General features: G+C 28.9%; 1 protein-coding gene across 1 annotated transcript in view; it reads right to left on the reverse strand.

Moving 5' to 3' along the window:
* LOC129918036 (ATP-binding cassette sub-family C member Sur) overlaps nt 1-24,735 on the reverse strand; it is a 61,961-nt gene extending 37,226 nt beyond the window's left edge. Inside the window, exons 1-7 of the mRNA XM_055998345.1 lie at nt 24,554-24,735; nt 14,571-14,701; nt 14,325-14,468; nt 11,776-11,954; nt 4,019-4,249; nt 1,285-1,540; nt 552-1,252 (exon numbers count right to left, since the gene is read on the reverse strand). Coding sequence (XP_055854320.1) covers nt 552-1,252; nt 1,285-1,540; nt 4,019-4,249; nt 11,776-11,954; nt 14,325-14,468; nt 14,571-14,701; nt 24,554-24,714 — 1,803 coding nt within the window. The 5' untranslated portion in view covers nt 24,715-24,735. The remainder of the gene's footprint in view (nt 1-551; nt 1,253-1,284; nt 1,541-4,018; nt 4,250-11,775; nt 11,955-14,324; nt 14,469-14,570; nt 14,702-24,553) is intronic.
* Nucleotides 24,736-24,960: the final 225 nt, after the last annotated feature.

Consider the following 24,960-nt stretch of genomic DNA (forward strand, 5'->3'; position numbering starts at 1 on the left):
GTGAAATAAACGCCTTACCAATTTAAGCTCTATGTCATATTTTTTATTAATTGTATTTGTGAAGTAAATTGTTATTCTTTAATGGACTGTACATGATTAACTGTGCAGTGATTAGTTCAGTTGAAACACTGGGTCATTTCTCATATTTCAAAATAAGCGGTTTCAATGATTTCACCCTTAAAACTATCATTTTTGGTTTCAAAATAAATAATGGATAAAAAACTGACAATCATCTACGATATTTATAAAATTTTAGATGTTTCCTGTAATAATTGCTTTTCATATGGCAAAAAACGGTCACAAAATTGCAGAAGATGTACAATATTTATCTAAATACCTGCTATTAAACGTCATTTCTATTCTCCAACTTATGTCGATTTCTCAAAAATAATGTCATTGTTTTTCTGTCAGTGTATCATTTAGACATTTATGTTTGGATGTCTTACATATTCACCGATAACTTAAAACATAACCGTATACAACGCATTAAAATCATGTTCTGGTCCAACCAAAAGTGATTGGATAACAACAAAACTTTGACTTTGACTTACCTTTAATGGTATTGCCCAAACATAGTGTGCTATCCAGAAGAATGACATAATATTTAGGGTATCCTCTGACATAAGATTTGTTACTGCTCCAACATCGTTATCACAACTAATCGCTTTTGTAAAACTCCTTTCTCCTCCTCCTCCTCCTTCTTTCTCTTTTTCCATTTTCTTCTTCATCGTCGTAGTCGTTGTTGTCATCTTCTTTAAATGACCATGTTTGTTGACTTGTTCAAATTTACCATCAACAACAACAACCCCCTCGTTATCAGTTTTGGTAGGGCTGCTCTTAGTATTAGCTGATGGTGAACAACTTGAGCTTAGGAGTAGTGTTTTTCGATAAATCAAACCTTGCAAGGATGTCTTTATTCGTATTCCAGTCATATTCAAAATGTGTGTGGAGGCTTGCGAAAGAGTGCCTTGTGCCAACGATGCCACAAAAACACACCAAGCTATTGCCCATCCATTTGACATCAAATCCGCCCAGCAGGGGTAGTAAATTACAATGTCCACTTTAGACATCAGAGGAACAACAACTGCAGGCAAAAGCATTATAGGATCCTGATGCTCGTATTTGTAGTTTTGGTGATTTTGTTGATGTTGATGATGATGATAGTCAAAGGGATTGGTGGCAGTAGCAGAATTCACTCGATTGGCTGAAAATATAACTCCTATTAGTATGCAAACGATTCCATTTAAAATCCCTTTTATGGAAGGATAATTGCGATGAATTCACTTTTATTACCAATTTGTAGAAAAGTTTTATCCAATTGTTGCTCGGATACATTTTGTTTTTTTATTATTTCATTCGAGTCGAGGGCCATTGTCGATTGGTATTTGTAAAATTGCTCAACATACGAAACAATTAAATCAATTGAAATCGGTCCAACGAGTGCCGATAGATCTCCGAAGAATTTTAGCAATCCACCAAGAGTAAACATGGGCCAACTGCTCTTCAAATAGCATAACCATAGTGATGGATGTTTGTTACCCTATAGTTTTTTTGAGGGAGTAGATAGAAGAGTATGTGAGAGTGTATAGAGAATTATAGAAATTTTTGACGTCGTCGTTCGTAGTCAATAACAACGACGATGATGATGATTTGTAATTTTTGATTGAAAATATGTTACAGGAATGAAGTACAAGTGCACGAGTATGAGTACGAGCACATGAGCTTGTGAATTTGATGTTTTCTCAAAAATGTACAACATCAAAATGCCAGGAGGTTGTATATGCTCTCTGTTTGCTGTATTATGTTCGTAAAGTCCTGGGTTAAGTTTTTGTATAACATCGAAAAGAGAGAGCGTCGGAATTTATTTCCTTCGAAGTGAAATTGTTAAAAGTTTTTATTGAAACCTTAAGTGAGATTTGTGTCAGGGCTTGAGATAAATTATATCGAATGGAATGTTGTAGGGAAAAAGCAAAGAGAAACAAGTTTGTTGATGGTCGATAAAATTGCTATGTTTTGGAATAGAAACTGTTAGAATGGTCAACAAATCGCAAATTGAATTCCTTATTGATAACAAAAGCTAAGAGGATTTATTTTCAAAAAAAGGTTTATGTTTGGAGAATGCAATAGGAAGGTTTTGTTGGGAGTTGTTCAGTCGGTATCAGTTTTGAGAGTAATATTTAGGAAGTGAAGTTCCGGGTACAAGATTGTTTCCGGAGAAACCCTAAAATCGAAATCGACCTAGATACGGAGAACCATAAAGTCTTGTTTACTCATGAATTCATCGATAATGATTCGTGTAAACAGATAGACTGAACTTCAGATCGGCATGTGAAATGTTAGAATTCGGAACAAACAATGAGCAGTTGGATACTAGGAAATATTGTGAAAAAAACATACAGCCAATTTGCTAGCTAGAAATATAATCTTTGGTATTATGATCGAAAAAGTCTTATCGACTTTAGTAGTTAGTTTCAGTTGAAGCATTTCATTACTATATTAGCTTAATGAGAAATCTGACTGAACCAAATTTAATAATCACCAGAAATATTCTCCGGAAGAAATCGCCGTTCAAAAAAAATTAAAAAACAAAATTTCAGGCGAATTTTCCCCAAAAAAGTCTTATTAAGATGACAGGAAGATTTCAGGAGGCTTGAAATTACAACCGTTTCGAGGTTTCCAAGATGGGAAATGTTATTCGAAGTTATTCTCTATAAACGTTGAAATCTAGCCGCGCAGGATTTTGTAAATTTTAGAGTTCATGATATTTCTATAGTTATATTAGAAGCTGAATAAGGATGTTCAAAAGCCCTTTCAGTAAAAAATGAGGTACTCTCAATAAATGAAACAATAGAGACAAAATTACCTCAATGTAATCAATGATGGAGCCGGGGCTGCTATTCAATTGAGCAGTGTAAAGTTGCGATTGGTTTTCGATATATGTAGATGATCACTGCTATATTTACGATGATAAACATGTGGCGATCAAGTTAACAAGGAGAACAGTAAAAATGTTCGATACTCTCAAAGATTTCACTGCTTTACAAACGAACTGCTCTCTGTTATTTGCAACTTTACTGCTTTTTTTTAATTTTCTCGGCTCTTTAAATATCATTGCTTTTTTTGTGAGCATTCTGTTTTTCATTTATCTAAAGATTTGATTGACAATGTAAACAAAAGTTTAACATGATAATGATAAAACAGAAAAGTTCTATATAAATAACCATTATTTGAGTTCAGACATTCGAGGATTTATTTCTTATCATAAAATTCGAAAATGGTAACTTGCTTTTTTATTATGAAAAAGTTTAAAGAGTAATTTGCGGTTTTAACTGCTATTTTAAAAGTGATTAAATAGCAGCTATTAATCGCTGCTTTTTTTTAAATGCTGGTCACTGCTATCACTGCTCTTTAAAAATCGGTCCTTAGCACACTCCCAATCAATGGTATAGTCTCAATCACGTTGCGTCGGAATAGATTATGAATAATTTATAGGCTACTCAAACAATTTGAAAGGCCTTAAAGTGATCAAAGAATATGGGCTACCAGTTTTGAAAAAAAAAAAAAATATTATAAAGCCGAAATGCTAAGGACTTGATCAAACAAACTAAAATTCGGATCTGAAGTGAAAATTTTAGGCCTTTAAAAAGAAGCTTGTGGTTATTTAGTGAAACTTATTCATCAATTTTTGATTTTTTTTTTTTTGTGATAAAAAATGACAAAGAAAACATGAATGAGATGACCCTATCAAGTTAGAGTACAAGGAGAAAAAAATATCGCCAGGGATAACTTTACTTCTGGTAAATTTAATCATAATAATAGTAAAATTTACCAGAAATAAGTTTAAATTTACCAGATTTAAAGTTATCCATGCGTTATTTTTTTTTGGTGAGTTTAGTTGGGCTTATTTTAAATCTCGGGATTCAAAGCTAGATCTATTGTGCAAGAAAATCTAATATTTTGCTTGCTTAAAATTAAAATTATGATGATACTTACATATTTTTACACATTCAATACTTACAGCACTTGCAGTTTTATAGATTAATAAGAACTGATCATAAAAAGCTCGAGCACTATCTTCCTCCCGCATATGTCCGAGATGTTCTTGTTCTAATGGTTCCTTATATCCTTGCCATAACAACGGAGTTAACCACCAAAATATCATTCTTGAATAAAAAGTTGAGTAAGAGTGTTTGTATCCAATATTTTTTTCATCATCATCGGATTTTTTAATACCAAGAGGTTTATTGCGCTGTATGTAAAATAAGAAGGTTATATAAAAAAATGAGAAAATTGAGTGAAAATAAAAGTAAAGTAAAATACATATCAACTAATTAACTTTTAACAAGTTTTAAGACACAAAATTTAAGGCCAACTCTAATTATATTTTTTTCTATTAATAACTGATTATTCTATGTGTTTATCAAAAAAGAATCTATGATTTGAGATTTACCTACTTAGGTTCAATATTGTATAATTGAAATAGCTAATGTATGGTCAAATAGCCACGAGTGTTAGAAATTCGACGAATATTACAAAATAAATATTTAATGCACAAATTTTGCAATACAATTTTTTTAATGCAATTTTTTTTTATTTGCAATAAACTCTTTTTTATTTTAATGCAAATATTTTTCAGTTGCAATACATTTTTTTTAAATGCAATTTTTTTTTTTCAGTTGTAATATATTTTTTACTTGCGATATAGGTACTATAGGGCAAGTTTAGGATTCGTAACAAAAATAGAAACCCGAGATAACAATTTTACATGACATTACGATGATGGAGAATGCCAAAAAAGTGGGTCCGGCAATTCTGTCTGTCTGTCCGTCTGTCTGTCTGTCTGTATGTACCTCGAGCTACAGCCAAAACTATTCGAGACAAATTCAAATTTTTTTTTTTTGGACCAAAACTAACGGTACCTGTCATATAACGGAAATAGAAATGTTAATTTTTTTCAAAAACGGCTCTAACGATTTTGATTAAAATTTTTGGGTGTAGTATTACACATAAGAAACAACTTTCGAAATAAAAAAAATATTTTTTTTACCGTTATTAACGGTACCTGTCATGGAACGGTTTTTTTGATTTATGAATATCTCGTTCAAGATCACCCCGATTTCGAGGAAACATTTCATACAAAAGCATTTAGGTGAAGATGATATTAAAATTTTAGAAAGTTTTCAAAAAACTCATTTTTGGATTTTTAAAAAATATTTCAAAATTTTTTTTTTGAAAAATCAATTTTTTAAAAACGGGTTTATGAAAAATTTTGAAATTTCGGTTTTATTTATTATTTCTTCAAAATTGCATACCAACTTTTTTTTTTAAATGTTAGAAAATTTTTATATATAAAAAATTATTTTTTTAAAAAACGGCTCTAACGATTTTCGAAATTTTTTTTCTAAAAATTCCTTTTTATACAAGAAGTAAGCATGCATACTTGGTTTTTTTGTGAAAGATTATTTAAAACGGTATTTAATTAATTATAAAAACAGATTTTATTTTTTTTAATTTCTTGAAAATATCAAATTTTTAATTTTCTTAATTTTCTTGAATAAAAAGCTTTAACATTAGAGTAGCTTTAAGCTTAAGACTGGGTTCCCTTTTTCAGCAAAGTCAAATCTCATGTAAAAGCATTTGTGTGTATTAGTGAATGTATTTCGCTCTCTCGCCATCGAATTCTCTGGTTTTTTACTCTCAGGATGTTGGTTATGGTTTTCATTCATTGTCTCTTTGTGAGATCACCATCGCACTCACGCGTGCGGGGTGACATGCAAATGGATGTAGGTATATTACATAGATCTTTATATGGATATGGTGTTTGTGGACGAAAACTGGTTTGAAATTCAATATTTTCATGAAAGATTTCTGGAGTGTATACCTATTTATTTTTGAAATGAAAAAGAAACTTGTTTTCATGTTCCTGTTGTGGATGGCATTTGAGTTTTTTGTGTATCAGAGAAATTTTTTGCATTATAATAATAATTATAGTTGTTCAGCGGAGAAGCAAGTCCAGGTAGAGGATTTGTTATGTGGGTGCATTGATATAATATACTTGACAGTATCCTTTGTGTAGTGTCTATAAAAATATGAATAGATGCGCAGAAGGATTGATTTTCAGGTTCTTGCTCACTTTTGAGTTGTTCTTCGTTGAGAAATTTTTTGTCTCTTTTCGCGCTTGCCGGCTGACATGGAAATGCATTTACATACAATATATAGAATGTTTAGGTTCATATGTGTATGTTGTTTGAGGAGTAATTTTTAAAAACTTTTTTTTGCTAAGGAAACATACTGAGCATCTTCACCTATTCAAAACTATTTCTATAAATACCATCAAGTGCATTCTAACCACAAATACACTTATATAACCCTTTACCCATTCCCCCGCGAAAATATAACTATTATACCTACAAACCTACAAAAAAAAAACTGAATCCGCAACATATAAACAAAGACAATGAAAAACAAAACGACATATTTATATTATATAACCCCGCACGCACGCGCAAGTGTAGTACAATAAACAATACAACCCAGAAATCAACCTAAATATAGAAATCAATCATTGTGCACAAGCACATGTCAAATGTCAATACACATTTTTACACACAAACAAATGCATACCACATATCTAATCCTTTACCTATATCCCCGCACGAGCAATGTGAATATTACACAATGCAAAGAATTTCGCTGACACAAAAAAAAAAACCCAAAAGTGTCAACTCGCAAGCGCGGGTGCGATATTATAAACACGAAATGAATTGTTAGGAAAAACCCAAGAGTCAACAAGAACAAAACAACCCTTTTTGAAAACCAAAGATAATGATCTTGCAAAAAATATCTACTATCTACCTACTCTCTGCAGCATCATCATCATATAATAAAACGGCAAACACTTATTTTGTGGTACAAAATACGAGGCCCACAAAAACCCAAGGGGCATAAATTATATACCGAACGATAGGAAATTTTATCTAGATGTGCAGAATGTATACTTTATTTATTTTTTTTTTACCGAAATAGATAAAAACAATAAATTAAAATTGAGGAAAAAAACAAAAACAAATGTGCTGAACCACGCCCTCTCCCTTCTGGAAGTGGAAACTTCTAAAAGCAAAGACGAGAACCTTCGAAGACATTCTCGAATTTCGAATAAAATTAAGTGTTGCATATTTTAAGTAGTAAATTAAGTGATTTATATAGTGTGCTTATTTGAGCATAAATAAAAGTTACAATTGGCACTCGAATTTTGAGTGCGGGGTCGGCTAGTCTTCATAATTTCATGAATGATTTCTGCCTGCCTGAGTGAGGAAATAGGAAACAAAAAAAAGTATTATGTAAACACAAAAAAAAAAAACAATATACAGGGTGTCCCAAAAGTAATGGATCAAACGAAATATGCAGATAGGCCAACTTTAGGGCTCTCAGAATATGGTAACTTCTTCATCCCAAATCCTTACGGTTTTCAATTTAATGCAGTTTTTGTGAATTATCGACTTTGCAACAGTATTTTGCTTCCTCCGGTCATAATTGATTTTTGTTTTTTACAATTCTTTCACTAAAACATTGGCTAATAAGAATAAATAATTATTTAATCAAAATATTTTTTATTTCATACGCCATTTTGCTGCAAATTAATTAACAGTTCCATGTTTTATAAAAACTCAATTACTTAATTTTTTTTTCAGAGCAACACACTGCAAAAAATTTGTATACTGTGACACAGGTTAATTATTTTAAAAACTTGCCGTGTTATTGCACTTTTCAAAAATGTATAAAAGTTTCCAAACTTGAAGTTAGAACAAAAGATATTACAATTTTAATGCAACAAAACAGGCCTTTTCAGAGAAAAATAACAAAGAAAAATAAACACATTTCCTCGACTGTTGTTTGTTTATTTCTTTTTGAATAAAAGCCTCGATTTTTGTTTGTTATTTTGCTCTGAAAACCCCTGTTTTTTTGCATTAAAATTGTAATATCTTTCGTTCTAATTTGAACTTTGGAAATTTTTATACATTTTTGAAAAGTGCAATAACACGGCAAGTTTTTAAAATAATAAACCAGTATCATACCATACAATTTTTTTTCGGGATGTTCCTCTCAAATAAAAGTAAGAAATTGAGTTTTTATAAAACATGGAACTGTTAATTAATTTGCAGCAAAATGGCGTATGAAATAAAAAATATTTTGATTAAATAATTATTTCTTATTATTAGGCAATGTTTTAGTGAAAGAGTTGTAAAAAACAAAAATCAATTATGACCGTAGGAAGCAAAATACTGTTGCAAAGTCGATAATTCACAAAAACTGCATTAAATTGAAAACCGTAAGGATTTGGGATGAACAAGTTACCATATTCTGAGAGCCCTAAAGTTGGCCTATCTGCATATTTCGTTTGATCCATTACTTTTGGGACACCCTGTATAACGAGAAAATGAGAGCGCAAGAGCAAGTTTCTTTTTCAATAAATAGAAAAGAACAGAAGGAAAGAGTTCATCAGCGCCAGCTTACGCAGTGGCATTCTTTTGAACTAAATTTGCATGTGTGCGTGATTAATGGAATTTTCAAAGTAAAAAAAGCTAAAATAGACACTTTTTCAACAATTTATATTAAAAATACTGTGAGAAAAAAAATATATTTTTTTTTTGAAACTGATTTGAAATATAATGAAAAAAAATAATAAAAATAAATTGTGGATGCTTTGACTGCCCCTTCCTCAAAAACAGAATGCAAATATTGGTTTATTAAAATCAAATTTTTAGTGTGTAAATAAAAAAAAAAAATCATGTGTGCAATTCACACGTGGTAGAAGTGAAACCTTAAAAAATCATTTTTCTTGCAAAAAAAAAAAAAATAGAAAAAATCTACCTATTTTTATTCTATCACCTTCAAATCCTTGTTTTTTATATGACAACCTAGATAATCTGAAAGCTTATTGTCTTAGCTCAAAATATATATATCGATCAAGTCTATGAGACATCTACAAAAAGGGCTAGAATTTTTTGAACTCGATCAATTTCCATCAAAAAAAGCGAAAAAACACGTATTTTTATCTTCTCACACTATTAAATCCATTTTTTCCCTAACAACCTATACTAATTTTTAAACCATCTGAAAGTTTATTGTCTTAGCTCAAAATATATATTTTGATCAGGTGTATGAGACATCTACAAAAAGAGCTAGAATTTTTTAAACTCGATGAAATTTCATCCAAAAAGCAAAAAAAAACATTTATTTTTATGTTCTCATGCTATTAAATCAATTTTTTTTTGTTTGACAACCTATAAAAAATGTTATACCATGTGAAAGCTTATTGTTTCACCTTGTATAATGATGCATAAATCTTATTTCAAAGATGTGTACAAGAGAAGTTAGAATTTTTTAAAGTCAACCATGTCGAATTTCCAGACTGAGATTACGGTACTTCCTACACTGGTAGCTGGTCATCGCCAACAGATCTCCACAGGGAGGTGTGTTTAAATTTTTTTCAATTTAAGATTCTGTAACTTGTAGAGCACGTAACGTTATGTTTGATATATCAAATAAAAGGTTTTGTTATCAGCATGCGTATTAAAGTTAAACCAAATTTGTATGTGCACTAGATCAAAAGATATAACGAGTGTTGGAAAAGAACATCTTTTTACCGTTATCTCGAATTTTGAATATGAAATTAATTGAAATTTTGTACAATTATAATTTATTTAATTACCTATCTACAGTACAAATTTCATTCATCTATCTATTTAAACAAAAAAGTTATAACAAGTTGAAGTCGTGTCGCGTTTTCGTTTCATCTTGTTTCAAATCACTACGATACTAAAGAAGTTTTCACTTCAAAAATATTTTTTTTTGGAAAACTGGCTGCATGAACAACTTTATTAACTTCTCATTAAAAAATACAAAAACATTTTAAAAAATAATCACGCTTTGCCCCACGACTAAAATGCTAAAAAATGCATTTTGACACCTTTCCTTCAAATTAACCGTTCAAACTGACTTCAAATTAAATATTAGAAATTTTATTGGATTCTCCTAATTTTACTTTATTATTTTCTTTTTGTTTCATCTAAAATCACTAATAAACGGTAAAGTTATTCTAAGAAGAGTGAGTAAACAAACATGAAATTACAACAAATTAACGAAGCTTTTTTTCTAATAAAAAAAAAAAAAAAAAAATCTGTTTCACGTACTGCATGAAAACACATTTGATCATTATAAAACAAAGAAAAAAAAATAAAAAGTTTATAAACAACGGTGCCCCAACCAAAATTCTGATTCAATCTAAATTTACAGGAAAAAAATCATTTTCGACCTTTATAAAAATCGCACAAGAAATGTTTCTAAAATTTAAATGATGCAAAAATATTCGTACGTTTATTACCTTTTCAAAAAAGTACGTTTCATAAGATTATCTTATAAACTGCAAAAGTTATACAACAATTAGTCAACCATCTTCTATTAAAATGCTATAGAAACCCCCCCTTAAGTACGTGCGACCCCAGTCGTGCATTTTATTTTTAATGCAAAAATGTTTTATTTTTAATTTGTAACGGAATACAAATGCATTAAGAAAAACTATTTCTTAAAAACCCTGCATTCAATATTTGCGGGTCTAAAGGGTAGTAAATTTTGTATGAAATTTAAAAATAAATTATTTTTTTTTTTTTTTTTTTGAAAATTGTAAAATTTTATAAGATAACTAATATATCCGAAAATTAAAATTTGTAATTTGTACGTTTGCTATGCAATTGCACATTTACTAATTTTTATTCATATTACTCATTGACTAAAGGTAAAAATATCATGAACAAACAATAGTCTTAAAATTAAAATTAAACAATAGGTTTTAAAAAATCAAAAAGTACAGAAAATAAACCGAATTTTTTAAGTATTCATAATGGATTATAAAATTAAACTTTGGTATATTTCGTAAATCAGGATTTTCTACTTAAAAAAAAAAAAAAAAAACTGATAAAGTTCATCCTTTTGTCTGATGCACAATCAACTACTCACAAATCCGGAATATTCTGTTAAATTATTTTTCACCAAACAATTTATTACAGCCAAATAGCACTCGTTGGCATTATTTATTATTGCGTAATGCACCAAACCGCGAAAAAATAAAAAAAAAAAAATTACAAATTGTGGGAATTTTTTTTTTTTTTTTTGATAGCATCAACTCAATTTTCATAGAGTAAACACTCAATTAATTCAAGAGGATTTTTTTTTTTACAATTTATGAATAACTAATAACGAAAATAAAATAATATATGAAAATATTTAAAAATGGGGATGTATTGTGGACTGAAATTAAATAAAAAAAAATCTGTGATGCCCATTTATTTGCATTCTCTATACCAAACCTGTCATCCCTCTCTCAATTACCCGCAATTCTGAGCAACAACCGAAAAAACTCTCAACTTACCACTCAAAATATTACCAAAGTACTTCATGGATTGATCAATCAAAAATTTTGTTTGCATTTTCCGCCCCCCCCCCATTCATGCACATAAAAAAGCCAATATCCCCTCTTCAAATTCATACTCGTAACCCATTTAAAAAAGTCAATAGGTGTATAGATGGTATAGGTATGACAACGCACGTACGAATAGGTAAACGCTTTTTCATTCAAGTTTTTGCACTCTGCATAATGCCAAGTATCCTATCTATATTGAATTTGTTTACCCTTTCACATAGATACACACCCTCTATACAACAACCCCCCCCAACAACCCCATCGATATAATATGGGTTTTTCATACAATCTCTCACCTGTTTGTATATTGTAAACGCGTCAGTTATGCTCAATAAAAACAAACACAATCCACTGAAACCCTGTACGAATGCTTCCATTTCGAAAATGCTGTTGTTGGTAAAAGTGATTTCGGATAATTTATAAAATCGCACAAACGAAATGTAAACCACTGCTGGCACACTTGCATATAAAAATTCTGAAAAATAGACAAAAAAACAAAATATATGTATGTAAAAAAAAAAAATATATCGAAAATAGGTTTATCCAGATTTCAATGGTTTTATCTATATGTGATAATAAATTTATTTTAAGCTATAATCATTCATAGAAAATTGTCAGTTCGTTGATAAATTGTTAAAAAAAAAAGAGTACACTCGAAGACACTTGATTGAGAGTGGATTTGATTTAGGGAGTTTGTTTTTTGGGGATGACAATGAACTGAGCGAAAAATTATTGCTACTTTACTTATATTGGATATATTGTTGCTGATAATTTGGTTCCTTTATGATGTTCGCTTGTTTTAGAAATTTTATTTTTTTCGCTATTTTTTTTCAAATTTTAGATACTTCGCTCAGTTGATATAAACTTATGGCAAAAAGAACTCATAAAATTAGGTTCAAGATAATCGAATCGAGCTTTATTATTTATTGCTAATTAGCTACTGAAGTTTTGATTCTGTTGCTCTGTTGATGTTTGTTTTTTTTTTTCTAATTTTTCGCTCACTTTATTTCAAATGAGCGAAGAACTCCATTAATTGGTTCAAGATGATCTAGATGGGGAATTGTTGTTAGTAAATTTCAATTTTTTTTTTTAAATTTCATTATATTTTTTATTTTGTGGTTTTAAAGTATGTTCGCTTAGTTCATATGAAGTTAGCGAAAACCTCTTTAAATGGATTCTGTCCCGTAAAAATTAAGGTTTTTAAATTTATATTTTTAAGAGTAAAATAAGTTACTGGAAAATTTTGATTCATTTTGCTTTTTTAGACTACTTCGTTATGTTTTTAAATAAAGTTAGCGAAAAATTCTAATAACAATGTCAAATTCAATGAATACCTATAACCTACTAGGAAGATCAAGCAATAACTTTACCAACCATATCGAATTAAATACAAACTAACAAGCATACATTTTAACAAAATTTTGTCTCTCATTAGTTCGAAGATTTTTCGCTGAATTTACACATTTTTCGAAGAACCCTTTTAATTTGGATCGAAGTGAGACCTATAAATCGATGATAATAAATTCTGGTAAAAAAATGTAGACCTTACATCATAACTTTAAGGTCTTTTTTTGTGGGTTCTGAACAATCTATATTAACTCAGCGAATTTAAAACAAAAAGTGAATAAAACAAAAACAAATAAAAGAGACAGAAAGAATCAAAACTTCTGTGGCTTATATGCCACAAATTATGAATCTATTTTGGAAAACTTTAAGCCAGTTTTATTTTAATTTATTTTAAGAGCTCTAAAGATGATTCGCTGAGTTTATATGAAATTGGTTAAATCTAAATACCTCAGTAAAATTGCATTCAAGCTCATCGAGGTGAGTTTGTAAGAAAGTTGGAAAAATTTCGATTACCTTTATACATACTTTTCATAAATAAAAATTTTTCGCTAAGTTCATATCAAGTCAGCGAAACAAAAAAAAAATAATACAAAATTTGAGTAGAAACAATTAATATAAAGCAATACATTTATTGCTTTAAAGTGTTTTTATGTAGCATTCTCAGCTGTTTCTATAAACTCAGCGAATCGTTATAAAACAAAAAAATTAAATACAAAATTCTGGTACATAACCTACTGTTATTAGCCTCATATTAAAAACCTTAAGTCAGTTTTATGTTTTTTATTTAAAATTTTTCTAAGAATAATTCGCTGAGTTCATATATGGTTTCATATTGGCGAAATATGTCTTCAAAAGTGGTTTTTATTGATTTGAGGCCCATCTACCTAGTTGGGGATTTTTTTGGGAATATTTGAATTAGAACTCAGTGAATTAGAACTTATAAAAAAAATAAAGAAAACAAAAAAAAAAAAAAGCAAAAAACCAAAAGAGAACAAGAGAACAAGAATCAAAATTTCATAACTTGTTATGAGCAATATGTAATTAAAACTCATTTCAAATGCTTTAAATAAGTTTCATACGAATTTTTCGCTCACTTTGTATAAACTTAGTGAATCATCATTAAGAGCAAAAAAAGAACTACCTCGAAATTCTTGTTACTAATCATTTTACAAATTATATGTTCTTGTTCTACTTTGGTCATTCTCAAGGTAGTTTCTTGAAAGTATTTCGCTTACTTCGTACGAACTTGGCGAAAAAAAATTAAAAACATAAGATTAAAAAAAAAAAAACCCAAAATTATTACAGTTAATTAGCAGCAAATTATGAAATTTTGATGGGCATCGGATTTTTCGCTAAGTTCATAATTTGGCGTAACAAAAACGAACTCTTAAAAAAAAAAACTCAGTAAAAAAAATGTGTAAAAACAAACATAAGACTTCAATCAAATGTCCTGTAGTGTGTGTTATTGGTTTGACCAATTATACTTAACGTCACTTACCAACAGCACACTTTAATTCGATGATTCGGTGAAAAGCCAATAGGACGAGAGTAAAGCAAATTGCCATTCCAGCATTCCACATTTCCAAAAGTCCTGGCAATAAAAACAAAATGTGTGGCAAATTCTGACGCCCTCGTCCTCGTCCTGCAACAATATAAGTCGTCCTTAAATCAGTATAATTATTATTTTTCATACTGCTGCTGCCATAACTGTCATTTACAGCAGCACTCTCATTATTACTGGCACCTTTAAGTGTTGTTAAAAATTGTTGACTTAACGGTAGACATGCTCTTCCCAATTCCAAAGTGTTTATGACCAGAAGGCATACAACAATAGCCGAGCGTAAACTATGAAATTTAAGTAATGTTTTGTAGCACCTGCAAAAAAAAAAAATGAATACAACAAAATAAAAATGAAAAAAAAAAACATTTATGTTAGAGAAAAAAGTGGCTAACAAATGTCAGACAGTAAAATAATAAAGGAGCATAGCTGAATTTTTGGACAGCGACGACGAGTCCCTAAAGGATAAAGAACAGCCAATAGAAAAGCAGCCAGCGATACTTGTCTGTTTTTTTTTGGTTTTTTGTGTTCGTATTTATAATTGTTTTATGTTTTTTTTCGTGTTCGTTCCACATAAGAAGGTCAACCCCCTAAAGGCGATGTGATTCCCGGGGTTATAACGAGCAAAAAAAAAATGTGTTTTTATAAACGAGAGCAAGGGATAAAATTCGTGGGGGGTGTGGGAGCATAATTTCATTATATACAACCACATTTTTGTTTTAGATTTTGCTGCCAGTAAACTGTTTTTTTTTTTTTTTTCGTTTCAGTTTTTTTTTTTTGTTCATGAATTTTTGAAGCTTTACAAAATAAGCTTTAGATTTGACGCTTAAGGGTTTTTGCAGTGCGCAAAATTTGTATGAAGACCTCCTTGGAAATGTTCAATGAAACCTTTACCTTTGGGGCCTTAAGCTACATTTAAATGAGTTGTATATAAAGTTGGGGTTTTTTTTTATGTGTGTGTGTTTGGTATAACCCTCATCTCTTTTGCACAGCAGCAGCTGACGAAAACAATCCCCCAGACAATGTGTGTGTCTGATAAATATTTTCGGTTTTCCCTAGACCCTTTTTTTGATTGATGAAAAATGAGAAGATTTTTTTTTTGTTTTTTTTTTTTCGGGGATAATGAAGGTCAAAATTGTGGAGTGTTATGATGACTAAGTTTAAAGAAGATGTGACGTTTATAGTATAGAAGGTTATTAGAGTCTTTTGGCAAATTAATATTTATTGTTGGAATATCTAAGTTTTTAGAATTATAAAATTGAAAAAGATAAAAATTGAATGATAGAGCGTAAACTATAGCAAAGTCGACATTAGATTAAAATGACACTTTTGGACAAAATTTTAGAAGACATTAAAATCGTTTTTCAAAGGAATAAAACAGAGATCAGAAATAAATTTCAACATTAAATAACACTTATTTGTTGCCATTTTCAATAAAGGTCAAAAAATAACCTTTATTAAAAAAAAAAAGAAAAATTTCGGTCAAGATCTGAGATAAACCTTTATTTTGTATTTTTTTTTATGTTTCGGTCAACCAGTGAGATTTATCGCTGAAAGAAAAAAATAAATCTCATCTGCAAATTATTCAATTAGAACATATAGAAATATTTAAAATTGCATTGGTCTTCCCAGCAACTCTACTCACAGTGGAAAGGACATTTTTCATCTATATACACTACTAGAAAAAATTAAGGGATCAAAAAAAAATTCCAAATTTTTGTGCAAATTTCAACAGGCCGTAACTTCGAAAGAAATGGTCGTACAAGAAATCGATGAAGAAGGAAATTGTAGCTCCAAGTGTCTAGTTTTTGGATTAGAACTTTAAAAATTTTTAACCTCTGCGGTTTTTGAGTAATCGTAGAAAAACCAGCAACAAAAAAATTTTCAAAATTTTTTATTTTTTTTTTTTTGGTCTACGGGTGTGGAAAAAATTTTCTTAGCTTAACCACTATAAGGATCGGATACTTTGTTCATTTAGCTTTAATGTGGTTTTTTGAACACCTCGATACGTCCACTTCTCGCCGAGATATCGGTCTTCAAATGGAAAAAAATCCTTTGTGTTTGATTATCGATATCTCAGCAACCAATGATCGCACAGAAAGTTAAAGGTGGGTTTCAAGAACTTGAATGAATTCTTCCTAACGGCTAGCCATTGCTTTTACAAACAAATTTTTTCTTATTTTCACATGAATTTGAAAATGCAACAAAAAAAGGGCTTTTGGTGGTTTTTTGGAAAATCGAGCGCTAGATCGAAAATATTGAGGAAACCGCTAATGTTAAGTATGCATTTTACAGTTCAATATGTCCACAAAAACCCTACAAAAAATCAAATTAATCCAGCCAGCCGTTTTTTTGTTTCACTCGATCGATTTTTTGAAAAAATTAAAGGATCACGTTTTTTGCTCTGAAAAGCTCAATTTTCTTTTCTCATTTTGTAATGAGAAAAAAAAATTGTTTTTCCTAGCTTTTTCCACAGTTTTGCTCCAGAAAAAGCTTAAATTTAAAACAAAACAAAATTCAAAAAAAAAAAAAAAAAATTTTTTAAAATAAAAATTTTTTTGTTGCTGGTTTTTCTACAATTACTCAAAAACCGCAGAGGTTAAAAATTTTTAAAGTTCTAATCCAAAAACTAGACACTTGGAGCTACAATTTCCTTCTTCATCGATTTCTTGTACGACTATTTCTTTCGAAGTTACGGCCTGTTGAAATTTGCCCAAAAATTTGGAATTTTTTTTTGATCCCTTAATTTTTTCTAGTAGTGTATTTTATTTTAAGCGAAAAGAGATATTATCTTGGGTAAAAAAGCTTTTAGAGTCTATTATTAGTTGAATTTAATACATAAACTAAGAAAAAACATCCTTTTTATATTTATTTTTGCAAAATAAAGACATTTTTGAGATATTCGACTTTTTCCTTTGATTTAACCATTTTTGATTTATTTTCTGCGAAAACGGTTAAAGGTTGACCTTTTCCATTTATTTTTTTTTTTTTGTAAAAATCTCAACCTTTGAGAGATATTTTAAAAAATAAAAAATAAATCTCAACCGATAACCTTTATTTTTAACTTTTAAAAATAAATCTCAAACCTTAACCGAAACCTATTTAAAGTAAGGTGGTAACTCTCAGAGAGAAACCAGTTGAAAATAAAGGTTGATTGTTATTTCTGATCTCTGGAATAAAACAACATCTGAAATCAAATTGCCGTTAAAGCAAGTATCCAATTTCATTTGTTTTATTAAGATGCATTTTTAGAAAAAAAAATTCAAAATTGTTAGAGCCGTTTTTTTAAAAAGCTAATTTTTTATAAATAATTTTTTTGGAAAGAAAGTTTTAAAATAAAATTGGTATGTATGCCATTTAAAATCAAAATTTCCAAAAAATCTATGTCTGGTGTTTAAGAATTTGCAATTATATAAATGCATTTTTACAAAAAAAAATCGTTGAAATCACGAAAAAAATAGTAGTTTCGGAGAAAATTGGATTTAAAAAAACGGTTCTACGACAGGAGAGTCGCCAAATAACGCTACATACCAAGTTGGACATCAATCGGTCCATTTTATACATTTTATACTTCTTATATTAAAATTAAGGAAAATGTTCAAAAAAATCATTTTGGATTTAAAAAAAAAGTAATTTTTTTTTTTTGTTCAGAAACCATTTTTTTTTCAGTCTTAGAATTTTTTTTCACTAAGAGAAACTATTTACAAAAACGGCTGCCAAATTTTTAATGTTTGGTGTTCAAAAATGAAATGGAATTTAGGGGTCAAAATTTAAAGAGATGCTTTTGTAATTTGAAACCAAATTTTAAATTATTTTTTAAGTTTTTTTTTTCATGAACTTCCCAAAAACAAATTTTTTATGAATTTTTTAAAAGCTTCATTATTTCGAGTTACTTGTAACATAAGGGCAAGTTCGTGCGACTCACTGTTATAGATTTAATTATTACTGTTTACTTTTTGCAGGGGTTGTTTCCAGAGAAATGAATCACAACAAAAATATTACTGTTAAAAAAAAAACCCAAATTCTCCTATGTTGAAGTTATGCTGGCACAAAAAGTACTGAAATGTAAAAGTGTACCAAGTTCTAAAGCTTGGCTTTAAATTTGTATACATAAAATGTTGATTGTGCTCTTGACAATTTTTCTTAAAATTACCGATTTTTAAAGCTAATTGAAAAATTGCCAAGCAAACAATAAACATTTTATTTATACAAATTTAAAGCCAAGCTTTAGAACTTGGTACACTTTTACATTTCAGTACTTTTTGTGCCAGCATAACTTCAACATAGGAGAACTTGGCTCTTTTTTTAACAGTAATGTTTTTGTTGTGATTTCACTACTTTTTGCAAGGTATTGCTATAAAACTTAAAATCTCTATAATTGATGAACACTCAGAGAAAATGAGCGGTTACCACGCCCCTTGTCTAAAATTCTCAAATTTAAAATTTTTTTTTGTTTAAACTACCAGGTCTACCATTCTACCAAATTTTAAGGTTCTACGACAGTTAGAAATGCTCTATAATATTTGATGAAAATTCAGAAGAAATGGGCGGTTGCCACGCCCCCTATCCAAAATTCTCAAATATAACTTACTAGCTTTTATCATTCTACCAAGTTTCAAGATTCTACGATAATCATAAGTGCTCTAAGAAATTTGATAAAATTTAGTGCAAATGGGCGGCTACCACGCCCCCTGGCTAAAGTTCTCAAATATAAAATTGTTTCCTTTATATAAACCACCAGCTCAACCATTCTACCAAATTTCAAGATTCTATGATAGTCAGAAGTGCTCTATAATAATTGATGAAAATTCGGCCAAAGTGGGCGGTTACCACGCCCCCTGAATTGAAAATCTCAAATTTTCGATTTTTTCCTTTGTATACACCACAAGTTGTATCACCATGTAAAATTTCAAGTTTCTACGATAGCGGGAAGTTCTCCATAATTTTGATGATCTGTCAGTGAGTCAGTTACGGTTTTCGCGATTTTTGAAGTCCTATATCTCAGAAACTACTCATCGTAGGAAGCTGAAATTTTGTGAGGAATTTGGGTTCGGCCAGCTCAACAAATGTAGTGAGTTTGAGTGTGGAAGTTAGAGAGGGGTCGAAAATGGCCTTAGTTGTTTCCTGTAAATAAGGGTGTAGTGCCAAAGTTGCTAGAGAACTTGGCTGGGCACTACCGTGCCCCTTGATTAACATTGTAGGAAAGAGATACCCGTATATTCTGTACGCGGACTACTTCACCGGTCGTGAAGCAAAACTCTCCAATTTGTATGTACTAGGCTTTAAGTTGTTTAATAAACTGAAGTGAACATTAAAAAATGATGTTTAACATATTTTGCACGAAATGAAGTTGAATTTTCTAAAAGCTTGTCAACTTGTCAACATCTTTCACTTGTACCAAGTTTCTAAATTCGGTGGGGGTAATCGAATTTTATTCCAAATTTATATGAAATTCAGGTTCTATATGGCTTTCTACAATTTAGTCTTTTTTTACTGAATTTGTACGTAAACAAAGAACGCCCCTGATCTCTGGCATTTTTATTTTGGGAGTTACCCATGTGCTCACCGCTTGAGTAATATTTGAAACTTGAAAACCTTCAAATATCAGTTTTATTATAAAACCATTTATCAAATAAAATGTTTAGTTTTTTTATCATTTAAATGTTTGTCTCAATCATCACTCTATAAAAAGTTGCAACAGAAATATAGTTTTTTTTTTATTTATTTTATATTTTTTTTTTCTAAAATTCTAAAACATCGGTTATTTCCCACAAAATTGTTTTATTTTCAAAACAAATATTTATAACAGCAATGTTTTATCCATAAATTGTCGGAATATTTTTAACGTTTCACTTAGTATTGGCTGGTTAAAAAAAAATACTCAATTCTCGGCCTATTGAATTTTTATTCCATAAAAAAAGCATTTTGGCTTTTTTCTATTTTTATTTTCAATTTCAGTAAAATGTAAACAAAAAATAAAAATTACTAAAGGTAATCGTTTTTCTAGTTTGGTTTTTGAGTTATATTGCTAGTCACAGATTCAGGGACGGATTGATACTTTGCAAAATCCTCAAAAAGAAAACAGTTTAATTCTGCTGTTTGATTAAATTCCATTCAAAACTGTGGCAGCATAAAATAAATATAATAATTTTAGGTCCATTTTCTTCACTCGGAGTTGAACATAACTTGAGAATTTTTAATATAAAAATTCTCAAGTTTTAACAAATTAATATAAAAATTCTCAAGTTTTGTTCAACTCCGAGTGAAGAAAATGGACCTAAAATTATTATATTTATTTTATGCTGCCACAGTTTTGAATGGAATTTAATCAAACAGCAGAATTAAACTGTTTTCTTTTTGAGGATTTTGCAAAGTATCAATCCGTCCCTGAATCTGTGACTAGCAATATAACTCAAAAACCAAACTAGAAAAACGATTACCTTTAGTAATTTTTATTTTTAGTGTTAGTGTTTTGAATCTGTATGAATTTCTCAAAATTGAAAGTTAAAAAATATAGGAATATTGCAAATTAGTTAGTGTAAGCATCTTGATCCAGCACTGGTTAAAATATTCTATCGCCCAAGGTGATACAATAAAACTTAACTTTTATGTTCAAAATCAATTGGAATGAAATATTCATTTGCAAAACAAACAGAACTAACCAAACCAAACCAGACCGATATGCATGGATGACAGAGAGGAGCACCGTGTATTTTCGATTCTAATTGATTTTGTAAAAAAAAATATTCGGTTGCAGGTTTTGTTACTTTGTCTTTTTTAATATTGCAAAATATTCATATCGTTGTTTTAAGGTATTAAAAAAACAAAAACAAAACTCAACTTTGAAAAGAAAATATTAAAAAGTACATAATACATATTTGCAAATTTCAGGATTTAATGAAAATTGATCAAAATAGAAAATATAAAAAATGTATGTATGTATTTGTATTAGAAAAATGATACTAATAATCTGAAAATAATTACGGACTGAATATTAAAAACCTGAACTGAATATTAATATATAATATATATATAGTTGACATGGACTGCAAAATATTACGATTTTAAGTTTATTTTTAGTCCAATATTAAATTAATTTGTTTTTTTTTTTTTTTTTTTTTTTAAATTAAATCAATACACATTTTGAAATAATAAAAATATTTTTTGGACCATTGTCAACGATACCTGCATTAGAACCATTTTCTTGTTGTCTAACTTTCTTATAAACGACTTATCCGATTTCTATGATTTTTTTTTTTAAATTAAAAAAAATAACAGAAAATTGAATTTAAAAAAAAAAAAAAATTTTAAACTTTATTTTTATGTGTTGATAAATATTTCCCTTTAAATGGCATAACTTCATTAGCTAGAAGCTTTTTTTAGAAAAAAATTCATATAGTTTGACTCAGCTTAATAATAATAAAAATAATTTTCATTATTCTTTTCCTTTGTAAGTCATGTTATTGAAGTTTTGAAAAAAAAAATATAATTTTTTTTTTGGGGTGGGTGACAAAAATCATGGTTTTTTACGATTTATGTCAAAATTAGATGTTCTATCGAAAAAAGTCAAATGCAAAAGTTGTAGGTAGTATAAATGTCTGCAACTTTTACTCAAACAATTTTTTTCTATAACCTCAAAAATATTGAAAAAAAAAATACGATTTTTTTATTTTTTATTTTTATCTTTTACAAAAATAGTTGGATTTTAACAAAACTTATTTAAAAATTACTTTGTTATGTTTTCTATCTATTAAAAATGTTTTTTTGAGCAAAAAGTTAATTTTTGGAGTTTTGACGAATTTAATTTGAAAAAATAGCCTATTTTTCAATCAAAAAAGTTACCGAAAAAATTTTTGATTTTTGAAAAGTTTGGAATGTAATTATTTAGCTTAAACCGTTTTTTAAAGATTGTGTGGAAAAACTATACTTTTGTTTAAGAAAATATTGAGAAAAAAAATTTAATTTTGAACGTCTCAAATACTATTTTTCCTGTTTTTGGCATGGTAATATGTCAAAAGCGTGATGTGATAGAATTTTTCTGACAAAAAACCATTAGAAAAATATACTTTGATTTCTATAAAAAAAAACTTTTTGACTAGTGAAATCGAACAAGGCATTCGATTTTTTCTGCCTTGTTCGATTTCACTAGTCAAAAAGTTTTTTTTTTTTATAGAAATCAAAGTATATTTTTCTAATGGTTTTTTGTGCGCTGAGCTCGAATCTGAAGTCAGAAAAATTCTATCACATCACGTTTTTGACATATTACCATGCCAAAAATCAGAAAAATAGTATTTGCGACGTTCAAAATTCAATATCTCAAAAACTTTGTACGTTAGAGCTATTCTAGTGCTTGATTCAAATTAAAAAGGTCAATGACCATTAGAAAAGTATAATTTGGTTTCTATGGAAAATTATTTCTCGCCAATATTACTGTCATTTACGGAAAAACTAATATTAAAAATCGTGTTTTTGTTTTTTTTTCAATTTTTCTCAATATTTTCTTAAACAAAAGTACAGTTTTTCCACACAATCTTTAAAAAACGGTTTTAAGCTAAATAATTACATTCCAAACTTTTCAAAAATCAAAAATTTTTTCGGTAACTTTGAAAAATAGGCTATTTTTTCAAATAAAATTCGTCAAAAATCCAAAAATTAACTTTTTGCTCAAAAAAAACATTTTTAATAGATAGAAAACATAACAAAGTAATTTTTAATCAAGTTTTGTTAAAATCCAACTATTTTTGTAAAAGATAAAAATAAAAAATAAAAAAATCGTATTTTTTTGTTCAATATTTTTGAGGTTATAGAAAAAAATTGTTTGAGTAAAAGTTGCAGACATTTATACTACCTACAACTTTTGCATTTGACTTTTTTCGATAGGACATCTAATTTTGAAAGAAATCGTAAAAAAACATGATTTTTGACACCCACCCCACTTTTTCGCCCACCCACCCCCTTTCCCCCAATTTTTTTGTGGGCAATTTATTTTTGACCTTTCATATACCATTTATCCTAAATTTTACCACCACCCATATGCTGCTAATAATTTTTTTATTTTCAAAAATTATTGGCACTGGTCTATTAATCAACATCTAAGATCAAAAATTTACTGACCAGTTTTCAAAAAAAAAAAAAAGAATTTTATTTTAAGAAAATTTTGAATTTCTTTTAAATCTGTATAATACCATAATTTTAACTTACTCTAAACACCCTTTTTCCAAAAAGCTAAAGGCTTATCGAAGCACTTCTTTTTAATGAATTCGGGGCATTTTTTAAGGTCATAAGTTATGACTAACTTCTAAGCTTTGTTGAACGAAAATTGAGATATTACCATTGAACAAAATTTGCAAGCTTTGTAGCCCATGCAATTTTATTCATCCTCATCCACCACAAAATTGTTTACTTTTTTTTTTTTGTATTAAGCATTTATGACATTGTTTTGATAGAAACCGTGCTTACATGGCTTTTAGGCTTTCAGTTGTTGAGGTCACTGTGGTGTATGAGCAACATTTTTTTTGTTTTTATTGTAAACACTTCGACGGTTGATCAATATTTAATTCTAGCTGACAAAATGATGAAATTAGTTGAATTTTGTTAATTCACTTAGATCTTAAAGTAAGTTTTAAAAAAAAAATGCATAGTTGAGTCATACCTGGTCAGTTTAAAAAAAAAAAATGTTTTGGGATTTTCTTGGCAATATTTCTTTTTAAATTGTTGTCATAATTTGCTTATAATTATGATGTGGATTCCTATTTTAATAAAAACATTTTGGTTTTTACCAAGAAATACTCAATTAAAATGTTAAAAATTTGGTGAGACACTCGAAGTACTTATTCATGCAAACTAGATTATCCACAAGCGAAAAGTGACTTGTGTTTAAATGAATTAATCGGTCCTTTGAAGCATCAAACGTGTGTTTTTTTTTTTTTTATTTATTTTGGTGGATTACCTTTTCTACTTTTTGACAATGTAGTCCGGGTCCATTAATTTTTTTAACAAAAACATTGCACTAAAAACAAATTTTAAAAATAAGAATAAAAATGTTACATAAAACCCAAACTCCCCAGCCAACGCCCTGAGTCTCTAAGAAGACACAAACTGTATAAACTTTTCAAACATTCACAAATGTTTATTTAATTCATTTCTATCAGAAATAAAATAAATAATACCTGTGTCGAAATTTCACCAAAGCTACAGCTGCCATTAATAATAACATTCCGCCTACACAGCATGTTGATATCAACTGCACTTGATTTGTTGCACAAATATCCGTTTCCATTAAAGGAAATATTTTAAGGATATTCACATCACTACATGTTATAAATTTCATATTGAAATTTTCTCCGAAGAAAAATTGACCTAAATTTCAATATTTTCTTAGGTAAACATTATTTTCAAATTGAAAAACAACTTATTTATCAAATATTCAAATCACATTTATGAATTGAAAAATTAATATTGAAGACGCGAATTGAAGAGAACGCACTTTAAAATTTCGATTACAAGTGATATTAGAATTATTTTGTTCTAACAAACTTGCGACACAAGAACGATTAATATCTTAAACTTGTATCTT

Source organism: Episyrphus balteatus, chromosome 4, assembly GCF_945859705.1.
Source record: "Episyrphus balteatus chromosome 4, idEpiBalt1.1, whole genome shotgun sequence".
Taxonomy (NCBI): domain Eukaryota; kingdom Metazoa; phylum Arthropoda; class Insecta; order Diptera; family Syrphidae; genus Episyrphus; species Episyrphus balteatus.